Genomic DNA, 23,377 nt, shown 5'->3' on the forward strand with positions numbered 1-23,377 from the left:
TTACTAGTGTGTGAGATGAGTGCAATTGTGTGGTAGTTTGAGCATTCTTTGGCATTGCCTTTCTTTGGGATTGGAATATTAATCAGCCTCAAAAAAGGAGGAAAATCCTGTCATATGCAAGAAAATGGATGAACCCGGAGGCCAGTATGGTGAGTGAGATAAGCCAGTCACACAAGATCAAATATGAGACACCTAAAGTAGTTAGACTCATAGAAAACAGAATGGTGGTTGCTAGGGGTTGAGAGGAGGAAATGTTCAATGAGCATCAGCTTTTAGGTTCACGAGATGAAAAAGTTCTAGAGATCTGTTACACAACGATGGGAACGTAGTTCACACACTGAACTGTATGCTTAAACTGTATGGTTTGTTGCTGTTTAGTTGCTAAGTCATGTCTGATTCTGTGACCTCATGGATTGTAGCCCGCCAGGCTCCTCTGTCCATGGGATTCTCCAGGCAAGAATACTGGAGTGGGTTGCCATTTCCTCCTTCAGGGGATGGAACCCGCATCCCCGCATTGTAGGCAAATTCTTTACCACTGAGCCACCAGGGAAGCCAAAACTGAATGGTTAAGGGGGTAAATTTTATATTACCATGTTCTTTTTTTTAACCACAACTGAAAATTTTTAAAACATCTTCTAAAGAAAAAGCCGTAGAAGAGAGTTACGAGGAATCTAAAAAAGAGCGGATATATGTTTAGGTATAACTGATTCACTTTGCTGTACAGCATAAACTAACACAACATTGCAAATCAACTATACACCAATAAAAATTTAAAAAGAGTGAGTTGTGAGAAGAATAGCATGGCCAAAGTGTGAAGACTACACAGAGATCAAGGCCAGCAAGAGGCTTATGGAAAATCATGAAGAGTCATCTAAGCAGAGAGGTGGGGGAAAAAGCCAGCCTACAGGGATTAAAGAGGGTGAGGGTGACGCTGGGGGTGCTGGAGGGACAGAATGAACCCGACCTGCTGTTCAGTAGTTGACAGGAAAGAGTTAGTGAGCGTGGCAGGGGTTGACTAAAAGTGTGGGGTTGTAGGAAGGATCGTTGATTTTTTCCCCTTTGGTACAGAGAACACCCAGCACACTTGTGGGTGGAAGAAGGGAGGCTAACAGTGAGGGAGCAGTAAAGTGGGGAGGGCGGGGGAGGGCGTCTTGGCGTGGCCCGTGGAAGGGCCAGTGCACCTGTTAGCCTTGGATGGAAAAGGGACAAACGTCGTGACAGGATGGAGAGTGGGCGGGTGATAAGGGGGTGTGCACAGAGCATTTGTCAGATATTAGGAAGGATGTGGCCAGGATGGGGGTGGCTGCATGGTCTTTCTATAAATTCAGTCCTCCAAGGGTTGAAACCAACTGCTGCCGAGGGGTAGGGGGACTGAGTAGGAGTCTCGAGAAGTGTGGGACAGCTGAGATCAGCAACTGTGGGGCTGCGGCACGGAGTCCAGGACGGATGAGGTGTTGCCTGGCCAGCAGACACAGATGTGAGTTGGCCCCAAAGACAGAGTTGGAGGTGCTCTCCAGCAGTGTCTGGAGTAGAAGGAAGGGCTGTGGGGCTGCTTGGGGGCTGGGAGGGAGCTGGCAGGGAGAAAGGGGTGGTTTGGAGCTGGAGAGAACAATCATCCCACAAATCTACTAATGTCCTCAGACTTCCTGCTCCCCTCCCCTCCCACGGTCCCCAGCTGGAGTGCTCTGCTCTGACAGAAAAACAGCACCAGTCACAAGCTTTGTCTTTTTAATAAAAAATAAACTGTCTGTGACAAGCAGGTTTTGAATTCCAAAACAGAGGAGAGGGGAGAGAAGAGAGTCCAGGGGTCAGCCAGGGAAAAGGAGTGATCAAGGCTCAGATTACCCCTGCCATTCGAGCCAAGCCAGAAGGGGCACAGATTAAATGTGCCCCAACTGAAGCAAGATGGAAGGAGGTGAGACTTCAGGAAAGACCTCCCAGTGGAGCTGATAAGGTGAGCTGGAGGGAGCGGCTCCCTGCAGAGTCCTGGAGAGTCCTTGGAGAGGGGAGTGTTGGTATCCAAGGTGGCAGCTGCTTTCAGAGTGGAGTCTCCAGATGTGGTGTGCTCACGCGCTTGTTGTTTTAGGGTCTCCTGCAGCGGTATGTTCTGGACGGTCCCAGGATGCCCAGAACTGAAGGATCCTCTCTGGGTCCTCCTTTCATGGCCTAGACCAGGTCTGGGGCAGCCCCGCTTAGAGAGGCCACGTGCTTGGTAGAAGCAGGTTCCACAGGGGAGCCAGCTCTGCTGTGCCCAGCCTCACTGAGTGCTATCAGTGGCACAGAATGGCAGAGAAGGTCCTCTGGTTGGGGAAAGCGGTCTTCGGTGCCACTCCCAGCCTAGTCAGAAAGGAACAGCTCCCAGCTCCCCCAGCCAATGGCCACACGCCCTGCCCTATCCAACAGCCCCAGCCTGTACCCAGAGTTTAAGCCACCTCTGTGCCCTGGAGGTTGTTGTCGGCGTCCATGTCACTGGCAGACGTCCTGCCTTCCTTGGAGGGTTGGAGGCACTGCTCGCTGCTCAGTGGGGCTTTCTCCCTGGAGGGCAGGGTCCCACAGCCTTGGACTTTGCCCCGGGCTCGGAGTGCCCCCAGTGGGGATACAAGGAAGGTGACGAGGGCTCCTGAGAGCACCAGGGCAAGGAGCACAGTGACGGTGAGGAAGTGGGGCCAGTAGGACTTCGGGGCAGCCAGGGCGGCCCCGCCGCCAACCCTGGTCAGCGGGGCCTCCATGCGCTCCCGGGGAATGCCCGCCAGTTTGGGGTCCAGGGCGAGGGGCTGGTCCTGACTGTGCACCCAGTAGGAGACCACAGGGTACGAGAAGTCATTCTCAGTGGCCCAGCACTGATAGAGACCCCCCGCCCCATCTCGCAGAAGCAGCAAGAGGGAGCCATTGTAGACTGTGGAAGGGGCCTCTGGGATGGCTTCTACCCCGTGACTCCAGTGGTAAGAGGCCAGAGCCGAGCTCTGGGGACAGGGGAGCTCCAGGATGGAGTTGGGGACAGCCAGGACTTCTTTAACTGTAGGGGAAGGAAAGGGGCCAAAGGTTAAGGGGAGAATGCAGGCCCCGACATTTGGGGCCCCATTCCCGTCTCCGACTTCTATTTCAGGTCCTAAACTCAACTCTGACCCCTTTCCTGTCTCCAGTCTGGGCCCCAAACTAACCCCCAGTTCATCTGACTCCAGCTCTGACACCAGAACCAATTTCAACCCCAGTCCTGAATCCCAGCTTAGAATTTCTATCCCTCCACCCTACAGCTGACATTCAAATCCATCCCAACTCTGGGTATTCAGTTCTCAAGCCAGGCAGATGCGAAGGGAGAAATTGATGCAGGAGTGTCCCCACCGCTGGAAGTCCTCTCTAGCCTCTGCACCTCCTCTGGCCCCACACTCACTGATTTGGGGGCGGCTCCTGGGCCCCAGACTCCTGCCCATGGGGCCACTGGCACATGCCCACTCTGGGTTCCCTTGCTGCATGTCCTGTTTCCAGGACTTCCTGAGGAGAGAAAGCAAAAATTATCCCTTGAAACAGGCAAGAGTGGGAAGAGGAGGGAGCAAGAGAGGGAAGTGCAGTGGGGAGAAAGATGGGTCGGGGTGACAAGGTAGAACAGAGATCAGGGGAAGAGAAGCCCAGGGTGGGCTGAAACAGCTCAACAATGCCGGGTATAACTCCATCCCTGGAGGAGCCCCCAGAGGCTGGGGGTTGTCTTGGAGGCGATGTGTTAGTATTAGGTTGATGAAAACGTAATTACGATTTTTGCATTGTTGAAATTTGCCATTTGATATTGGAATACATTCTCAATAAATGTGGTTATGTTATACATCATTTTAATGTATATTTTTTGCTTTATGTTTTTTGCTAATGACCTACTACTTGATGTTTATTTTATATTTATTTTGGACTATGGAAATAATATTAGACAAAAAGCAAATATGAGCAATTTTCTTACTCAAGTTCAAAATGGGTCGTAAAACGGCAGAGACAACTCGAAACATCAGCAATGCATTTGGCTCAGGAATTGCTAGCAAACGTACAGTGCAGTGGTGGTTCAAGAAGTTTTGTAAAGGAGACAAGAGCCTTGCAGATGAGGAGTGTGATGGCCGGCCACTGAAAGCTGACAACGACCAGTGGAGAGGTCATTGAAGATGATCCTCTTACTATTACACAAAAAGCTGCCAAAGAACTCAATGTCGACCATTCTGTGGTCATTGAGCATCTGAAGCAAATTGGAAAGATGAAAAAGCTCAATAAGTGAATGCCTCATGCGCTGGCCACAAAGCAAAAAAATTGTCATTTTGAAGTGTTGTCTTCTCTTATTTTAAGCCACAACAAGAAACCGTTTCTCGATCAGATTGTGATGTGTGATGAGAAAAGAAAAGTGGATTGTATACTATAACCAGAGACTACCAGCTCAGTGGTTGGACCAAGAAGAAGCTCCAAAGCACTTCCCAGAGCCGAACCTGCACCAAGAAGAGGTCATGGTCATCGTTTGGTCAGGACCTTTTTTGGTGCAAGTGTGGCTTTGGGAAGTGCTTTCGAGCTTCTTTTTGGTCCAACCACTAAATGTCTGATCCACTACAACTTTCTGAACCCTGGCGAAACCATGACATCTGAGAAGTTTGCTCAGCAAGTCAATGGGATGAACTGAAAAGTGCAATGCCTGCAGCCAGTTCAAAAAAAAGGGCCCCTTCTCCACAACAACACTCAAACACATGCCACGCAACCAACACTTCAAAAGCTGAACGGACTGGGCTGCAAAGTTTTGCCAAATCCACCATGTTTGCCTGACTTCTTGCCAACCAACTACCACTTCTTCAAGCAACTTTTTGAAGGGAAAACGCTTCCACAAACAGCAGAAAATGGTTTCCAAGAGTTCATCGAATCCTGAAGCACAGATTTTTATGCTACGGGAATAAAGCAACTTATTTCTTGTTGGCAAAAAATGTATTAATTGTAACAGTTCCTATTTTGATTAATAAAGATGTGTTCGAGCCTAGTTAAAATGATATAAAATTCACAGCCCCAAACCGCAATTACTTTTGCACCAACCTCACAGCACCTGGAAAGAAGGAGCCCAGAAGCACATACAGGGTAACTGGCACTCACAGGATGGGGGTGGGCAGGAGGCGGCAGGTTTGAGACTCAGGGTCCCAGGCACAGTGAGGGTCCCGGGCAAGGACACAGTCCATACAGCTCTCGTAGACACTACAGTTGGCTCGAGGAACCTTCCAGATGCCTCCTGAGAAGCCTACAAACACTGCTCCCTGGAAAAGAGATGAAGCCTGTCAAGTCACCCTGCCACATCTAGTAAGGACCTAGCACCCAAGGCCTGCCCCACTGGAGACCTCATCTGAGGATCAGGCCCTTTCCCACCTGGGTAGGGGCCAGCTGCAGGTTTCGAACAGGTTCAGGGTCAGGGAACAGCTGAATCTCCTCCACCAGATAAGCACTGTGGTCCCCACTCACCACAGCCTTGTGGAGGGAGCCTGTGCCTGTGGAGAGAGAGAGTTGAAATCACCTAGCCTCTCATGCTTGCTCTCTGACTCCAGATGGCCTCCCCAGCTGTCAGAAAGTTCCTTCTGGGACTTCTCTGGTGGCCCAGTGGTTAGGTCTTTGGGCTTCCATGCAAGGCGTGCTGATTTGATCCCTGCTTGAGGACCTAAGATCCCACATGCCTTGAAGCCAAAAAAAAAGAAAGAAAGAAAGTTCCTTCTGAAGTCTGCACTGGACACAGATCTGTCAGACCATTTCCTTCCGTTGCCATGGAGACGGAGCTCTCGTAAATGGCTGGAAATCCCTTGCCTCTCAGTCCTTCCTTGGAAACTGCCTGATCAAACTCCAGCCCTAGAGGAACCAAACTATCCCCTTTCTTCATGGATATGTGGACTTTTAATCAGTTCTGGAGAAAATCACATCACCAGCCTCCCTCACTACCGTCAAGGGTCTCTACTCAAAGTTCAGTAAGGTCTACCCCGACCACCTTTTCAAATTACCACCTTTCCAACAAGCGTTCCTGACCACCCCATCACACTGTTCTACTTATTTTCTGATCTCGTAATGTACCAAGTAACTGACTCCTTCAGTATGTTTATTGTCTGTCTCCATGCACTCCAAAAGGAGCTAGCTTTTTGTCTGTTCTGTTCTTGTCTGTGTACTCAATATAGGCACAGCTGATGTCCTAAAAGAAAGAACGAACCTGACGGGCTTCTTCTACTAAAGCTCAAGGTCATCCACCTTAGCCAGGCCCTCAATACATATGCTTCGCAATCTTCCCCATCCCCCCACAGACCGTCTCTCCTTCTTTCCACAAAGAATATTTGAATCTACTTCTCTCTTCTCAAACCTGCCTTTTCCATCCCTCAGTCCCCGCCACTCATGACCTTGTGTTCTCCTACTTCATAGAAAACACAAAAGCCTTCGCCTAAGAGCTCCCTCTACTTCCTGCCCATCTTCTCCCTCCCCAAGTCTATACACCCCTCCTCTATCCTCCCTTACATCACCTTTCTAGCATGGTTTCCCCCATAAGATAGATAAATAAGATAAACAGCTCTTGCTAAGGTCACCAAAACCCTTCATGCTTCTCTACCTCACCAGACTGAAAGTTCAGAAAAGTTAGGGATGGGGCTCTTTGGTTCCCCTGCTATATTTTCAGAGCCTAGCTGGGTGCCAGGCACAGCACAGGTGCTCTGATAAACATTTGCTACTTCGTGATAACCTAGAGGGGTGGGATGGTGGGAGGTCCAAGAGGGAGGGGTTATATGTATACGTATAGCTGATTCACACTGTGGTACAGAAGAAACTAACACAATATTATAAAGCAATTATCATCCAATTAAAAAAAGAATTTGTTGAGTGAATGCATGAGTGAATGGACTCAAAGGTCTCCCTCCTCAACCTGAGTTGCAACCCTGGCTCCAGCCCCTTGAGGGGTGCCCTGGAGCCCTCTACTCACTGGTGCCCAGGTACATGACCAGATGGCTCTGCCCGTCGATGCCCTGGGCTGTCTCCACCGCAAGCCATGTGTACTCTACACCAGACTTCACCAGCAGGGGTGTCCCCACCACTGGCTCATCCATCAGGAAATGGTCCTTCATGAAGGTCAAGGCTTTATCAGAGGAGGGGCCCTTGGAGCACTGAAGGGGGAAGGAGGCAGATCAGGTCAGCTTTCTCCTTTCCTTCAACCCACCTGTGGCCTCTTCTCTCCCTCCCTCCCCTTTGGCTAATCTCCTTTGCCTCCCTCCCTCTTGGCAGTCTTCATTTCAGGATTGGGATTAAAGCTGGACTCTGGAACTGCCTGGCTTTAAAATGCAGCGTCTGAATTCAGCATGTCTGAGGTTCCTTAACAGTGAAATGGGCCTATTACCAACACAGCACAGACTTGCTATGAGGATGCAAGTGACTTACATGAAAAGTAATTAGAACAGTACTTGGCATGAAGTAAGTACTTGATAAGCTTTAGCTGTCATTATTTCTACCCATCATCCCCGTCACCAAGGATGCCCGGCCACCAGCAGAATGTAGGGTGAGGATCCCCTGCAGGCAAGGACCACCCTGAACTCATGTCTGTAGGCCCAGGCTTAGCATAGGACCTAGTACTCAGTTGGGGCCCAATAAATGTTCACAGAGTCAATAATGGAATGCAGTCTGTCACAAAAAGGGGTGGTGTAGCAGGGAGTATTTTGCATCATGGTTTGGCATGAATTGGATGCACGACTCGGGGAGAGTCCCTTCTCCATTCTGGGCCTTCTTTTTCTTACCCATAAAATGAGGGGGTTGGACCGGCTGTTCTCCAAAGGCCCTGCCAACAACAGCATACTGCAGCTCTGGGACACCTGTGTCCTGATCAATGGTCACGATTCTTGTCCTCCGTTTCCAACAGCACTGTCTTAAAGCCAGCCACAACTGCATCACCTCATGCTGTGTCCTCAGACAAGTTACCCTACCTCTATGAGTTGAAAATTCCTATCTGTAAAGTGACGCGATAACATCTGTATCTCATTTAGATGCCAGAATGAGCACATGTACCTACTCTCGCTTCCTCCCAAAGGGATTTTTTTTTTTTAAAGACATATGAGAACATGAGAGGAGTTAAAAGCAGCCACATTTGGGAAGCTGGAAAGCAAATGAACAAAAGGGAAAAGACTAAGCAGGAAAAAAGAGTCTTTCTAAGCCAGCCCAGGCTTAAATTTTTATTTATAAGGTAGAATTTCTGAAGTTCATAAATCAGTGGCCTCAGTCCCCTCTGGAAACGGGGCAAAAGAAAGGCTATATTTGAAAATCTATTTAAGAAGCAGGCAGACTTCTTCCCAGCTCCATGCAGCTGAGTAACTGTCCCTTCCATACCCTGGCCCAGGACTGGAGGTTTATTCTCTAGAGAGGATAAGGCAGAGGGACTCTGGTTGGAGGACAGCAGAGAGGTGACACACCATGATGAAGGCAGGGGATTAAATGCAGGTAGACACAGCACCTGCTGAGACTCTTCCCCCACCCCCAGCCTTTCTTCCCCATGACTCCCAGATCCCAGGAGCCAGACCGCCTTACTCCAAGACAAGACTAGAAGAATCTGCTCCAGGAAAGCTGACTAAAGGCCCAAAAGAAAAGACTTAAAGATACTGATATTGAAGGTCTCCAGTAAAGCAGCCTAGCCAGCCCATTCACAGTGGAGTTATCATGGAGTTCAAGTTGCCAAGTCATACCCAGGGTGCAGAGTTTCCACAGCTTCAAGGCCCCCTCCCTCATAACTATGAGTAGATAGCCAAGGATGACCAAATATGTGAGTGAAACCACAGACATGAAAGATATAAAAAACAGAGACACGGAAAAAAATTAATAAACTTTAAGAGGAAACAAATGATTCAGAGAAAAGAAAACTTCACAGCGAAGTATCATTATTACCTTAAGAGAGAGAAGTATGAAAATAGCATACCCATGAAACAAGAACATACATAATGCTTCAAAAGAGGAGTTCTTATTCCAACGAATGCAGCCAGAGATTATAAATGTCCTGAAAGAAGACCAAACTAATACAAGTTTTTATTTTGCTCCCCAAAGTCAAACTTTAAGAGCAAGTTTTCATGATCACGTTTCTAGATCCAAACACCAATTTATAGAAAATACTTAAAACTCCACCACAGCAATGCAAAATCATCAAGATCCAGACTGTGGGAAATCCTATATAACGAATAAATTGTAAGAGAAAGAAAGAAGTTGGAAAGGGAACATACAGACTAAGAGAGACTGAAAAGAACAACCAATCCAAACTTACAGATCTTATTTTGATTTTGATTTCAAAAACAAACTATATTAAAAAAAAAAAAACCTTATGATATCTATGAGACTATTAGAAATTTGAATACTTTTGCATATTAGGTTAAGAAACTATTATTAATTTAGGCGGGGTAGGGGGCTTCCCTGGTGGCTCAGATGGTAAAGAATCCACCTGCAATGCAGGAAACTTGGGTTCAATCCCTGGAGAAGGGAGTGGAAACCCACTCCAGTATTCTTGCCTGGAAAATCCCAAGGAGCCTAGCGGGCTACAGTCCATGGGATCACAAAAAGTCAGATACATCTGAGTAACTAAACATGCACGCATGCATTATTTTTTTGGTGTAATAATGGAACTATACATTATTTTTTTCAAAGCCCTTATCTTTGGTGATACATACTAAAACCATTATGGATGAAGTAATGGGATGAATGGTAGCCACCCAAAGGTATGCCCACTGAAAACCTGGGAGTGTGACTTTATTTGGAGAAAGGCTATTTGTAGACATAATTTAAAAATCTCAAGATGACTCATTCTGGATCACAATGGGCTCTAAATCGAACGACAAGTGTGCTCATAAGAGAAGAGGAGGAGACACACAGAGATAAGGCTACGTGACGGCAGAGGCAGAGACGGGAGTGAGGTGCCTACAAGCCAGAGAACACCAAAGCCTGCCAGCAGCCAAGGCAGGAGTGAGGCCCAGAATGGATTCTCTCTCAGGGCCTCCAGGAGGAGCCAACCTTGACTGCAACTTTGATTTCAAACACCTGGCCTCCAGAATTGTAAAGGAATAAATTTCTTGGTGTTCTTGGTGTTTTACACCACCAAGTTTGTGGTAATTTGTTATGGCAGCCATAGGAAACTAACACAGATGAAATGATGCCCAGAATTTGCTTCAGAAAATAAGAGGGGAAGGGAGTGGAGTAGAGATGAAGTGGTCTGACTGGCGAGGAGTTGCAGCTGGCTGATGGGTGTATGCTGCTAAGTAACTTCAGTCATGTCCGACTCTGTGCAACCCCATAGATGGCAGCCCACCAGGCTCCCCCGTTCCTGGGATTCTCCAGGCAAGAACACTGGAGTGGGTTGCCATTTCCTTCTCCAATGCATGAAAATGAAAAGTGAAAGTGGAGTCGCTCAGTCGTGCTCTTCACGACCCCATGGACTGCAGCCTACCGGGCTCCTCCGTCCATGAATTTTCCAGGCAAAAGTACTGGAGTGGGGTGCCACTGTTTAGAGGTCCATAATACTATTCTGTCGGAGAAGGCAATGGCACCCCACTCCAGTACTCTTGCCTGGAAAATCCCATGGACGGAGGAGCCTGGTAGGCTGCAGTCCATTGGGTCGCTGAGGGTCGGACACGACTGAGCGACTTCATTTTCACTTTTCACTTTCATGCACTGGAGAAGGAAATGGCAACCCACTCCAGTGTTCTTGCCTGGAGAATCCCAGGGACGGAGGAGCCTGGTAGGCTGCAGTCCATGGGGTCGCTAAGAGTCAGACACAACTGAAGCGACTTAGTAGCAGCAGCAGTATACTATTCTGTCCACTTTTTATATGTTTAAAATTCTCCATAATAGAACGTATTTATAAGACATATACAAAGCTCAAAAAATCTAGGAAATTAAATATGTTAGCAGAAATTTAAAATCTGACAGAAGGATCAGAAGATAAAAAAATTGAGATACTCTCTTAGCAAGTAGAACAAAACCAAAGACTTGGGAAAATTCCTAAAAAGGATTTTAAAAGTTATAGGACCAACCAATCCAGGGGGTTCAGAAAGAAATGAGAAAACATCCCAACAGTAGAATATTCTCTCCATGAAAAAAGAGATTTTTGTTTTCTTCACTACTATGTCTTCATTGCCTACAACAGTGACAGGTGACCTTAAAAAATATGTATTAAATGAAAAGGTAACAGTTCAAGCAACAGGTTAACAGTTCTTTTCAGTTCTTAGAACTGAAAGAACTAAATTTCCAGGCCTAAGGGGCAAAGTGAACACTCGGACCATGAATGAACAAGATCCCATCAAGGCACAATATCATGAAATTTCAAAATAACCAGCAACAACAACAAAAAAATAACCAGCAACACAAAAAAGGTACGACAAGATTCCAGAGGGAAAAACAGATATTCAAAGCTTTGGGGATCAGAATAGCTTCAGACTTCTCAAACAGTAGCACTGTAAGCTAGAATATAATAGAGGATGCCTTCCAAGTCTGAAAGGAAGATTATTTTTTCCTAGAATTAAAATAGATACAACCAGGCAAACTATCAAAGGTGAATGTAGAATGAAGACATTTTCAGACATTCAGGGTCTCAAAAAAATTTACCTGCTGTGTATTCTTTTCCAGGAATTTACAGAGGCCATCCTGGTGGCTCTAGTGGTAAAGAACCCACCTGCCAATGTATTGAGACATAACAGACACGGTTTTGATCTCTGGGTTGGGAAGATTCCCTGGAGGAAGACGTGGCAACCCACTCAGTATTCTTGCCTGGAGAATCCCATGGACAGAGGAGCCTGGCAGGCTATAGTCCATAGGGTCGCACAGAGTCGGACACAACTGAAGCAACTTAGCACCCACCCACCCATCCTCCACTAAAATAAGACAGTGAAAGAAAGAAAAAATAGGAAGTTGTGGGATGCAAGAAACACCAGATTATCACAAGAAAGAGGCAAAGGGAATGCCCAGAATGATGAGGAAGGGAGCTTCCAGGATGGCAGCTGTGCTCCGGATGTACATGAGATGAAGATGTAGTCAAGACTGCAGCAGATAGAAAGGATTTCCAGGAAAATGAAATTCTTAGACTACCAAATGGGTCTGTTTTCAAAAGAGATTCAGTTAATTGAGGTAGAGTTTGGGGTTGAAATAAAGATAAGAGCTTAGAAAACAAAGCAAGAAAAAAAAAATCAAGATAATTACTAACCCCAGGGAAAATTTTTTTAATTATGCAAAAAGGAAAAATAATCATGGCCTACTATATGGCTCAGTTGTGAGTAATGAATCATAATATAAATACTGGCCTGACCAAACTGACTATAAACCAATGCTGGGAGATAAGAGGTGGGTACAGCAGTGTGCTGGTAAGGCTGCTCTGGGGTGATGATTTAAAGTGTTTGCTGATTTCCATAATGTATTATTCCCACCATGGTTAATTTCAAGCTATCAACGTAATGTCACTGAACTCGGATTTGGAAAGAGATGCACAAAGGGTTCTTGCTAGTTGCTGCAAGTCAGCTCCAGCTCATCGCTGAGTGGGGGGTGGGGATGGGGAGACACGGTTAAATCTTCACCATCCACAATGGGAATTCAATAGCTGCTGCCTGAAATGGAAGCAGCAAGGAATAGGAATAAACGTATTTTGAGATTTGGAGATAAAATCAAAAGAATCAGCTAAAAGAGTTGAAGGAGATTGTCTCTAGAGAGGGAAAAGTGCTGGAGAGAGGAAACTGGGCTGCTGTTTGTAACCAACCATGTAAATCTCCTTCAAATGGTGTACATATACAACTCCGATCCAAAAACAAAAGTTAAATAAGAAATGCAGATGAAGAGGCCCAGGAAAGTCCCTGGCACAGCCTGTGCTCCCTTGTTTTTTCAGTGATATACCCAAGCATATCGTGTGCACTTAGCTGGGGTGCAGGAGTGCTGTTCTGTATTTAGGATGGGGCTGGACACCATGGATGTGGAACGTGGGCAGCTGGAATGGTGAATATCTGAGCAGACAGGACTTGGGGGTGTGGGGAGCACTAGCATTTATGGGGCACTATCACGCTGTGAGAGGTGCTTTGACACATATATGTCTGGGGGAGGCGGGCTTTACTCAGTGGCATGGATAATACTCACACTGCCTGGCCGTGGACTGATATCAGGATATTCATAAGTAGTCCAGCGTGAAGTCTCTTTGTCCAATTCCTTATACTTCCCCTCAAAGACACTCTTGATGTCCTTGAGTGAGAAAGCACAGACAGCAGAGCTCCTGGTCCCACCAACGTGCCTGGAGACAGCCAGAGGGGAAGTTAAGTTGTCTGTAACCTCCTCTGCTACACCTCCCCCTCCCACCTTGGCCCACTTTTGGTGAAAAACCCCAGAAGGGGAGAAGTATGAAGGGCTGGGTCAGTCCCCAGCCAAGAGGCGATAAGAGCTAGGAGAGCCCCAGACTTTATCCTATTTTAGGATCTGAGGTGTGGTTATCCTTAATGAGAACTAATTTGGGCTCAGGCCCTGGGGCGTCTCCTGTGTGGCCTGCCCAGACTGAGCCTCTACGGGAGAAGCAAAGTAGCCAGCTCCCAGACAGGCTCCAGGTGAAGCTCTCCTCCCTGGGGGTCCAGTGTATTCTTGGTCCTCAGAAAACCAAACAGAACCCAACTACAAGACTATTTTTATTCCTTCCGCCCTGGTCTGTGGAGACAAAAGCTCTGTCTCTATTGTTTTGTTTTAACCTGACTGTGGCATAAACCATATTCTCAGTCCTGGAAGCCACAGATACCAGACCATGCTTACAAAAGATATCTTTGGTACCTGACACATTGTCAGCAGACACCTGAACACTGTGGGAGCCAGACCACAACAAATAAGTCTCAATCTCCAAGCAATGACTTTATTTTTATCTTATGTTGTTGATGGTGTTTCGCTCTATGCTATGACCACTAGGAAGTTCACAGCTACAGGTGTCCCAGCATCCCCAACTGTATAAGTGATAATCATCTGTAATGTGCAGACTCCATCCCTGGGTTCTCTCATTCTCCTTTTATTTCCATTTCCTCATAGGTTTATTTTATTTTAACGTTTGCCTTTTGTAAGCTGCCTCCTATCCTTTTTGGAACCAGGCAGGACATAAACTAATAAGAACCTTTCTGAGCTTTATTTTCCCTATCTACATTGAGCCCTACATTAAGGGCGTGAGTCAAACTCCTGGGAGATGGTGATGATCAAATGTCTTCATATGTGAAGTGTGGAGTTTGTGCTTCGCTCACATCAGTTCCTACCCTCCCTGGCCGGCCAGGGAGCTGACCCCAAATCCCACTTCCAACCCCCACGCTCTCGCCTAGTTGCTCACCACTGAGAGGTAAAGACTGCGTAGACCTGGGGATCGGTGGAGGAATTGTCTGCCAGCAGGACAGCGTGACGGATAACGTTGAAGGGAAGTTGTTCCGGCTGGGTGCAAAGCAGCTGGGCCTTTAGGAAGGTGGTCCACTTCTTCTGCAGCAACTTTTCGCCACCCACGTCATTCTAGGGGCACAATCTAAGAGTCAGAGGGTGCCCCCACTGCCCACGCGTGACCACGCCCTCTAACCCGCCCCTCACCCCATTGGACCCTAAGCGCCCAGCCCCTCCTCTGCCATCTCCCCCATTGGCTTCTCCACGGCCAGCCCCGCCTCCCACCAGGCTGTCGACCTTGCAGACTTGGGCCACCCGGGAAATGCGAAGCTTCTCGAAGAACTCAAACTCGCTGGCTGTCTCCTCGAAGAAGAAGTAGACGACCTGGGTGGAAGGAATGGCTGCCACGAAGGAGGCGTCCGCTGCACGGGAAGGGCAGATAAGCTAAGAGATGGAGCACCTAGGTGTCCTGGTTTCCCCTTTGGGAAAACCCTTGACTCTGAAGACTAGAAGGTACTAACTATGGCCCAGATCTACAGCTGATCGAGGTGTGGCCATGGGTGGGGGGAGGTACTTTAATTATTTACACAAGATGAAAGCTTCCCGGGTTTCCCTGGTGGCTCAGTGGTAAAGATCTGCCTGCCAGTGCAGAAGACAAGCATTTGATCCTTTGTCAGGGAAGATCCCACATGCAGCAGCTAAGCCTGTGGGCTTCAGCTATTGAACCTGTGCCCCAGAGCCAGAGAGACCCACAACCACTGCGAGCCCATGTGCTGCAACTACTGAAGCCTGCCTGCTCTAGAGCCTGTGCTTCCCAACAAGAGAAGCCACCACAAAGAGAAAAGCCCATGCACTGCACCCAACTGGAGAGTAGCCCCTCGCTCGCCACAATCAGAGGAAAAAAGCCTGCGCAACTACAAAGACCCAGCACAACCAAAATTTTTTTAAAATTAAACAGTTTTTTTTAAAAGAGGAAACCTCCCCAGGACAGGAGGTCTGTCGTCTTCCCTGCAGTACCACCTTGCATACAGTACGTCTCAACCAATGAGAGTTGAGTGAATTAACAGCAGTTCAGAGTGCCAGGTCTCCGGGACTTGGGGAAGGGGGCCAGACCTGTGCTGGGTGGGGCTGAGGTCCTTACGTTGTAGCCAGCGGAGGAAATTGTCAGTCTTGAGGACAGGCTGGGATCCCAGGGTGCGCAACAAGATGGGCTCACTGCCCAGGAAGTTGTTCATGGTGCCGGAATAGAGCATCCCATCTAATGTGAGGAGAGGAGGGGGGACCTTGTCAGTTGGAGGGTGCCCCTGCCCTTCTCAGATCTGCCTCTGACTGGGGTCAGCATTCACATCACTCTCTGGCCTTCTTTATTTGTTCTACACCTTCCCGTGGAGTCCCAAAGCCCAGCTCACAGCCCGCCCTGAGCACTGTTCTTAGGTCCTCCTCCCACAGGGACTGGCCAACTTTATGGCCTTCAGTGTTTGGCACTTTCCCCGCCTTTCTCTGGCTCCTCCCTCCCACACCCAGCTGAACCACTCGCCAGTTAGAATCACTCATTGTTTCTCCAGGATGGCTGTTCTGTTTCTACACATGAGGGCATACCCTTTTCTTCCAGGAACACTTTCCCTGCCCACCTACCTGTCTTTCAAGGTCCCACTCAGTCAAAGGCCACCGGCTTCAGGAAGCCAGGGGGTGGGGGGAGTGATGGTTTGTGTCCAGGAGGGCACAGCACCATGATTTCCTCTTTGCAGTCCCTACGTTTCCTAGCCCAATGCCTGGCACACCGGAGTGGCTGTTCATACAGAGTCTGCTTGTTGAACAGAAGGTGACTCTCAGGCCTCTTTCCTGTCTGAGACCCTTCCAGGACCCTCCCATCTCTGTGCATCCCTCCACATCCATCTTGCCCCACCTCCTTTGTGGCAGCTTCATCTGGTTGGGGTACCTGATACTCCCTCTGATTTTATGCTCTGAGGCTCCTGGCTTCCCCTCCCTTTGTCCTCTTGCCTTTCAGGAAATTGTCAGATTCCCTGTGTCACAGAGTGACCAGGGAAAGCAGTTATTGGGATGGACCAGGGAAACCGATACTCACCTGCCATGACAGCCGTGTGCTTATGGGTGGGGTCGAAGGGGCTTTGGCCTTTCCCCTCCACAACCCTGTCCTCCGAGATGGGCAACAGTCTGGAATCTTGGAGTTCCTAGAGGGGGGGAAGTGGCTGGGGGGGCCAGAACGCCAGAGTCTCACGTCTGGGAAAGGAGGGACACGAGGGAGGAAGGGGTAGGGGGTGCAGAGGAAAATTGACCTGGAGCTCGGAAGCTCACAAGGACCCTGGGCCGCAACATCAGAGTTTTTCAGAGCTGCAGAGGATGAGCTGGGGTGGAGGTGAGGCGGGGCCTGAGAGCCGGCGCCAGATAACTCACAATGAAGGTACAAGCAGGGCTGAAGGCAAACGTGCCGCAGGCGTAGAGGTGGGTGGAGTTGAAGGATACCAGGACACGAATAAAGTTGAAACACTGTGTCTGGGGGAGAGAGACAGTTCAGGCCTCCAGAACACTTGCCCCAGACTCCCGGCCCCTGGAGGACTGCTCCCTCACTTGCCAGGAGGGAGAAGGGCTGGACAGTGCTGAGGCAGTCCCCATAGGTCTTTATAGAACAGCAGGCCACGTGATCATGATCCTCTAGAACACGATCACTCAAACAAGCATCCTCTGCTGCCTGCCTCACCTAAGGTCATCCAGTGATGGCCTGGGGACACCAGGGCTCTCTTGCAGAGCCCCAGTATCGCCACCCCTACTTACCTCATTGCTCTTCCTCTTAAAGGCACATTCACTCTTTTTTCTGTCACTGGCTGGCCAGGGTATCTGAAGTAGGGCATTGGGAAAGGGGAGATGAAGGGAATGAGATCTTGAGCTCTCTGACCTACTACCCGCTCCTTGGCTCTGGTGTGAAATCACCAGCAGGCATAATGGTTAGTTACATGCTGGTAGGCTGTAAGAACCTCGCTTTGTGACCCTGGCTATTACTCTAATGATACTCATATTCATGAGGACACAGCTCCATGTGAGAACATGGTCAATGGAATCAGACCTGAGCTTGAACCTAGACTCAACCACTTACTGGTTGAGTGATCTTGGTCAATGGCACAGATTTCTGTATGTAAAGCACCTAATGCCATGCATGGTATACAAAGCAGCAGCTGGAAACAAAACAAAACACATTTCCTGGGGAAATTGTTAAAAATTTTCGGTTCCTCACACCTCAGAGAAACTGTATTTTTAATCCGCATCCCATATGTGCAGGTGGCCCACAGACCACATGCTGAGCAACACAGACTGTGTTGAGATGCTCAGTAATTGCTCCCTCCCTCCCTTTTTTCCTTCCCTCTCCCTTTCTCCCTTACATTATTCCTGTGAGTAGGGTGACTATAACACAGAAGCCTCAGTGATTTCTTCCAGTGGGTGGATATCACATTATTGATAAATTTGAGTCAATGTTTCTCTCATAGGTCAATTTCCATATCAGTCATTTTAGCAACTAGTATTGGGGCTTTCCTGGTAGCTCAGCTGGTAAAGAATCCGCCTGCTAATGCAGGAGATCCTGGTTCAATTCCTAGGTTGGGAAGGAGGCCCTTGAAAAGGGATAGGCTACCCACTCCAGTATTCTTGGGCTTCCCTGGTGGCTCAGCTGGTAAAGAATCTGCCTGCAATGCAAGAGACTTGGGTTCAATCCCTGGGTTGGGAAGATCCCCTGGAGAAGGGAATGGCTACCCACTCCAGTATTCTTGCCTGGAGAATTCCAGGGACTATCCACGGGGTTGCAAAGAGTCGGACACGACTGAGCAACTTTCACTTTCACTTTGTCAATTTCCGTATCAGCCATTTTATCAATTAGTATTATTCAACCAGTATTCATCGTGCCCATGAAGTGTAAGGCCACTGCTGTGTTTCTTTCTTTCTTTTTTTTTATTTTTTTATTTTTTTTGTGTTTCTTGTCTGTCATAAAAATCATACGTGTATATGTCCACACCAAGACCTGCCAATCGTTGCTGATTATAGGCAACAGCAAATTGGGTAGTTATTCATGCATAGGCAGTCCAGGCACAGGGCAGCTGCCAGCCCCCTCCTCACTTCCAGCCCGCACCCTTTCCCTGGCCTCTCACCATATTCTTCAGCCTTGGCACCCCAGGATCCTCGATATTCAAGGCCAGAATGGCCTCTCGAGCCCCCACATAGAGAGTGCCTCCGTCATCACTCAGGAGTAGAGTGTCAAAGTCCTGGAGGCCCTTTTGGTGGAAGAAGCTAAGAGCTCTGCGTCCATCCCCTGTTGAGAGGTGGTGAGAAGGGGTGAGTGATGAGAAGGCAGTGGGTAAGCAGCTGATTTATGAGAGAAAAGCAGGAGAAGGAAAGGGTTGGCAGAGTGTGCTCCCCCCAGCCTTCGCAGCCGGACCCACTCTTCAGCAGCAGATCCCTGCTTTGCCCCATCCTGCTGACAGCCTAGGAGCATTGGGTGCTGAGCTCATAGTGGAGAGGAAAGACAACCAGATTCAGGGTAATAACAGACTGGGACAGACAGAGGGTGCCCCACACTCAAGAGACAGACAAAGGGACAGGAAATAAAGTGAGGCATAAGGGATGTTCTTTCAGGCCTAGGGGGCTGCGGCTGGGCAGGACACATCAGTCCTCACAGGCAGGGAGGGCAGAGAGCAGATAGACAGACAGGAAGGTGTTGGCACCCACAGACAAGAAGGCTAGAGGTAGATAGGACTATGTGTCAGAGTAACTGTGGGTTTCAGGGGTCCCACTCACCAACCCCACTTTCCTTCCCTCCTCTACAGGAAATTTCTACCATGAGAACCACTGCCATAGGTGGAACAGAAAGAAAATGTTTTTCTCCTGAGTTTCCTGCAGGCGCCTGTATATCACCCAGACTGGGGATTTCGGCTGGCTGTGGGAGATTCCCTGAGGTCTCCCCATCACTGTGATGTGGCGGAGGTGGGCGTGTGTGCCCGTTCCCCTGGCACATAGGGCCCCTGGCACATCAGCGAGGAGAGATGAGCTTCTCAAACTCTCTCTCTCATGAGCACGTTTGCACTTTCGCATTAGAGGACTGATGAGCTAACTGTTAGCTCTGGAGGCTCAGAGAATCTTAGTACCAACCACGAAGAGGAGTTGGGGAAACATGTGGCAAGGTGCCAGAGAGGCTGGCCTCCCCAGAGCTGTATAAACCCCTCTGTCACTGAACTGATCACCCTCAAGTATGGTTGTGTGACAGCCCACCTGCCTGCCCCTGGGGACCATCAGCACCTTGGGGGCAGGGTTTATGCTTGTAATCCCAGCACCTAACACAAGGGAGGCCCTTCCATCAATGGGCAACATGCATTTCCTTTACCATGTTGCCCCAGAAAGATGCAAAAGACTCAGCCATGCCCAGGAGACCCTGCCCCTGCAACTCCGACAGGGCCCATGTCCTTTCCTGAGTCTTTTCCCTGCAGGTGGAAGGCCAGCAGCCCCCACAGCCTCAGTAAGAAACCAGTCAAGCTGTGCCTACAGGGTCCCAGGGCCCAGATACCAGCCAGGCTACTCTGGGTTCTTGTATTCCTGGTGTCCACAGTATTGGACACAGCGTGGTCCAGCATCATCTGTGCACTTGCGTGTCCTGGGTCACCAGGTCCACGGATTCCCTTAAGCCTCAAATGTCCTAGGGGCATGAAAGCAGTTATGGGTTTGAAGTGCCCAGTTTGATAACAGTGACACTGAAGGAGGGAAAGAGAAATCACCAGCTCTGGAGAACCAGAAGGCACAACGCCCCTGGCCCCCTGCTCTCCTCACCTCCCTTTCCTCAGTCTCTCCCCCAAGTGAGTTTCATCATTCACTCCTTTCTCAGCCTGAATTTCTATTTCTGGCTGTCTCTCTCTCCCTGACGCCCTCTGCCTCTCCATGACTTATCTAGTGTGGTTTCTCCAAGTCCAATTTCCTACCCCTTTCCTTCCATTCTCTCTTTCCTTCCTCCACCCCCTCCAGCCCGGGGCTGCCATCCCCTACTTCCTGACTGTCAGATCCTTACCTGCATGGTATTTGACCCTGGGTGTGGGTCCCTGCCCTTCACGCCCTGCAGTTGTCGCCGGTGGCAGGAACAGCAGGAGCAGCTGGAAGAGGAAAAGGCCCAGGAAGCTCCAGGAGTCCAGGCCCAGGGCTGGAAGGGCCATGCTCAGCCAGGGGCTGTCACTGGACGTCTCTGGGGAAACAGGCACCGGGTACTCTCTGGGTGAGCAGTCCTTACCACATCCCCCCTGGGAACCAATCAGAGAGCCCCAGGCAGCAGAAGTGTGTATGGCAGGGGGCGGGGGGGGGGATGCAGGGGAACGGGCCAGTTTCCTCTCCAGTGTGCCCTCAGAGAGTCTCACTTCCATCATTCTCACAGGCCTCACTCTGCCCCACTCTCCCCTCCGAATTGAAGTCCAGTTGTTCCCCATCCCTTATGATCTCTTTGCACCAATAGCCTGGCTCTGCCTTCCCTCACCTTACGCTCAAGGAAGTCCTTCTTGTTATCTACTCTGCCTTTCCTCCTCCCATAGCCCAGATCCCAAACCACTGCCTGGTCCTGGCTCCAGGACTTTCTGGGGAGCAGATTCCTGCACTCGCAGTATAGATTCTTCAGACTTGATTCTCCTGGCTCTTTCAGATCTCTTGATACCCAGGGCCTTGTACTCAGCCCTACCCTCTGATGACCCAAACAAGAAGACCAGGTCTGAACCGGCCTGCTCTGTTCTCTGACTCTGAGGCCTACAGGCCTCTTCTTGCAGAGAGGAGATGGGAGACCAGCCCTCCAGGCTGACTAGTAGCATCACACGGAAAGTGGCCCAGGGCAGGGAGAGGCTGGTCGTCTCCCAGCCTCTGCAGCTGCCCCCTGTCTCTCTGGTCTTAGTGCTGCTGCTATCTGTCCCCCTGGTCTCTGCATAATCCTCCCCTTGGTCTGCCACCCCTCCAGTCAGCCATCACATCTCACGTACCGTTGAGCCAGTCACAGCATAGAACCCAGGTATCCAGACTCTTGGGCGGGGGGTGCCATCCAAGAGAAAGAAGGGAGGGCTCCCAGGCCCCAGAGGTGGGGGACAGGAGACTCAGCCCGGCTGGGCCAGGAGTGCGGCCCTCCAGGTACCCATAGTGGCAAAGCCCGCACTGGGAGCTCTGGGCAAGGGAAACCAGAATTTCCACCTCTCGAGTTGTGACAGATCCCTGGCTTGGGCGGAAGTTGGTTGACTGGGAGGGGAATAAAAGGAGACACACCTCTCTCTTTGGCCCTCCTCTCACCTGTCTATCAAGAAAGTTTAAAAGGCCAGAAAGTTTCTAGGTCATTTCAGCCATCCCCCTGTCCCTCTATCGTCACAGCCAGTCTAACAAGCCTAGTCGGGATTTTACCTCTTGCTCAAGATTTCCCAGATAGGAGACATGACACCGTCTTTCATATTCCTCTTTTCACTTACCTCTCCACTCCTACCAACAGGGAAGTCCCTGAAGTGGAATAACCTTTCAGACCTCCCACGGCCAACCGAGCCATAGTCTTTAAAAAACAATACGATCCTGAACAACAAGGACCTAGAGCACAGTACGTGCTGCTGCTGCTGCTAAGTCGCTTCAGTCGTGTCCGACTCTGTGCGACCCCATAGACGGCAGCCCACCAGGCTCCCCCGTCCCTGGGACTCTCCAGGCAAGAACACTGGAATGGGTTGCCATTTCCTTCTCCAATGTGTGAAAGTGAAAAGTGAAAGTGAAGTCGCTCAGTTGTGTCCAACTCTTAGCGACCTCATGGACTGCAGCCCACGAGGCTCCTCCGTCCATGGGATTTTCCAGGCAAGAGTACTGGAGTGGGCTGCCACTGCCTTCTCCAGTATGGTACAGGGACCTATATTTAATATTTGTAATAACCTATAATGGAAAACAATCTGAAAAAGAATATGTTTATATATAATCTGCCTGCAATGCAGATTGACCTGGGCTCAATCTCTGGGTCGGAAAGATCCCTTGGAGAAGGAAATAGCAACCCACTCCAATATTCTTGCCTGGGAAATACCATGGATAGAGGAGTCTGGTGGGCTGCAAGTCCATGGGGTCGCAAAGAGTCGGACACAACTTAGCAATTAAACAACAGCAACCCACTCCAGTATTCTTGCCTGGAGAATTCCATGGACAGAAGAGCATGGTGGGCTGCAGTCCATGGAGTCACAAAGAGTCAGACACCACTGAGCGACTAACACTTTGACTTTTCTTATCTATATATACATATGTGTATGTAAAACTGAATTACTTTGTTGCACAATCTTCTCTTCTTTCTCTCTCTTTTTTTTTTGGTCACACTACCCAGCAATGTGGGACCTTCCCCAGCCAGGAATCAAACCCCCACATCCTGCATTGGAAGCATGGAGTCTTAACCACTAGACCACCACGGAAGTCCACATTTTGCTGTACTTTTGAAACTAACACAACATTGTCAATTAAATATACTTCCATTTTAAAAAATGATTTAGGGGCTTGCCCCTTGGTCTAGTATCTAAGAATCCACCTCGCAATGCAAGGGACACAGTTTCGACCCCCTGGTCAGGGAATTTAGGTCTCACATGCCTTGGGGTAACTGAGCCTGCATGACAGCTAAGACCCAAATAAATAAATATTTTTTAAATGGTTTAAAAAATTTTTTGTAATAAATAAAACAATTGCATTAGGCTCTCATCCATGGCGGAGAAGGCAATGGCACCTCACTCCAGTACTCTTGCCTGGAAAATCCCATGGACGGAGGAGCCTGGTAAGCTGCAGTCCATGGGGTCGATAGAGTCGGACACGACTGAGCGACTTCGCTTTCACTTTCATGCATTGGAGAAGGAAATGGCAACCCACTCCAGTGTTCTTGCCTGGAGAATCCCAGGGACGGGGGAGCCTGGTGGACTGCCGTCTATGGGGTCGCACAGAGTCGGACATGACTGAAGTGACTTAGCAGCTCATCCATGGCTTTGCTGAGAAAATTCCTTCT

At 49.2% G+C, this 23,377-nt stretch overlaps 1 protein-coding gene across 2 annotated transcripts; it reads right to left on the minus strand.

Moving 5' to 3' along the window:
- Positions 1-1,711: 1,711 nt before the first annotated feature.
- On the minus strand, positions 1,712-21,579 carry SEMA4A (semaphorin 4A). Of its 2 annotated transcripts, XM_005203690.5 has the most exons (15): positions 21,363-21,579; positions 20,417-20,587; positions 18,513-18,673; positions 17,152-17,214; positions 16,774-16,872; positions 16,445-16,550; positions 15,500-15,616; positions 14,656-14,780; positions 14,318-14,490; positions 13,105-13,255; positions 6,950-7,130; positions 5,371-5,489; positions 5,104-5,261; positions 3,392-3,492; positions 1,712-3,016 (listed from the first exon to the last, which is right to left on the minus strand). In XM_005203690.5, exons 2-15 carry the CDS (start codon positions 20,556-20,558, stop codon positions 2,424-2,426), a joined length of 2,289 nt encoding a protein of 762 aa, XP_005203747.1. In that variant the 5' UTR covers positions 20,559-20,587; positions 21,363-21,579; the 3' UTR covers positions 1,712-2,423.
- Positions 21,580-23,377: the final 1,798 nt, after the last annotated feature.

This window comes from Bos taurus, chromosome 3 (assembly GCF_002263795.3).
Source record: "Bos taurus isolate L1 Dominette 01449 registration number 42190680 breed Hereford chromosome 3, ARS-UCD2.0, whole genome shotgun sequence".
NCBI classification, from domain to species: Eukaryota; Metazoa; Chordata; class Mammalia; order Artiodactyla; family Bovidae; genus Bos; species Bos taurus.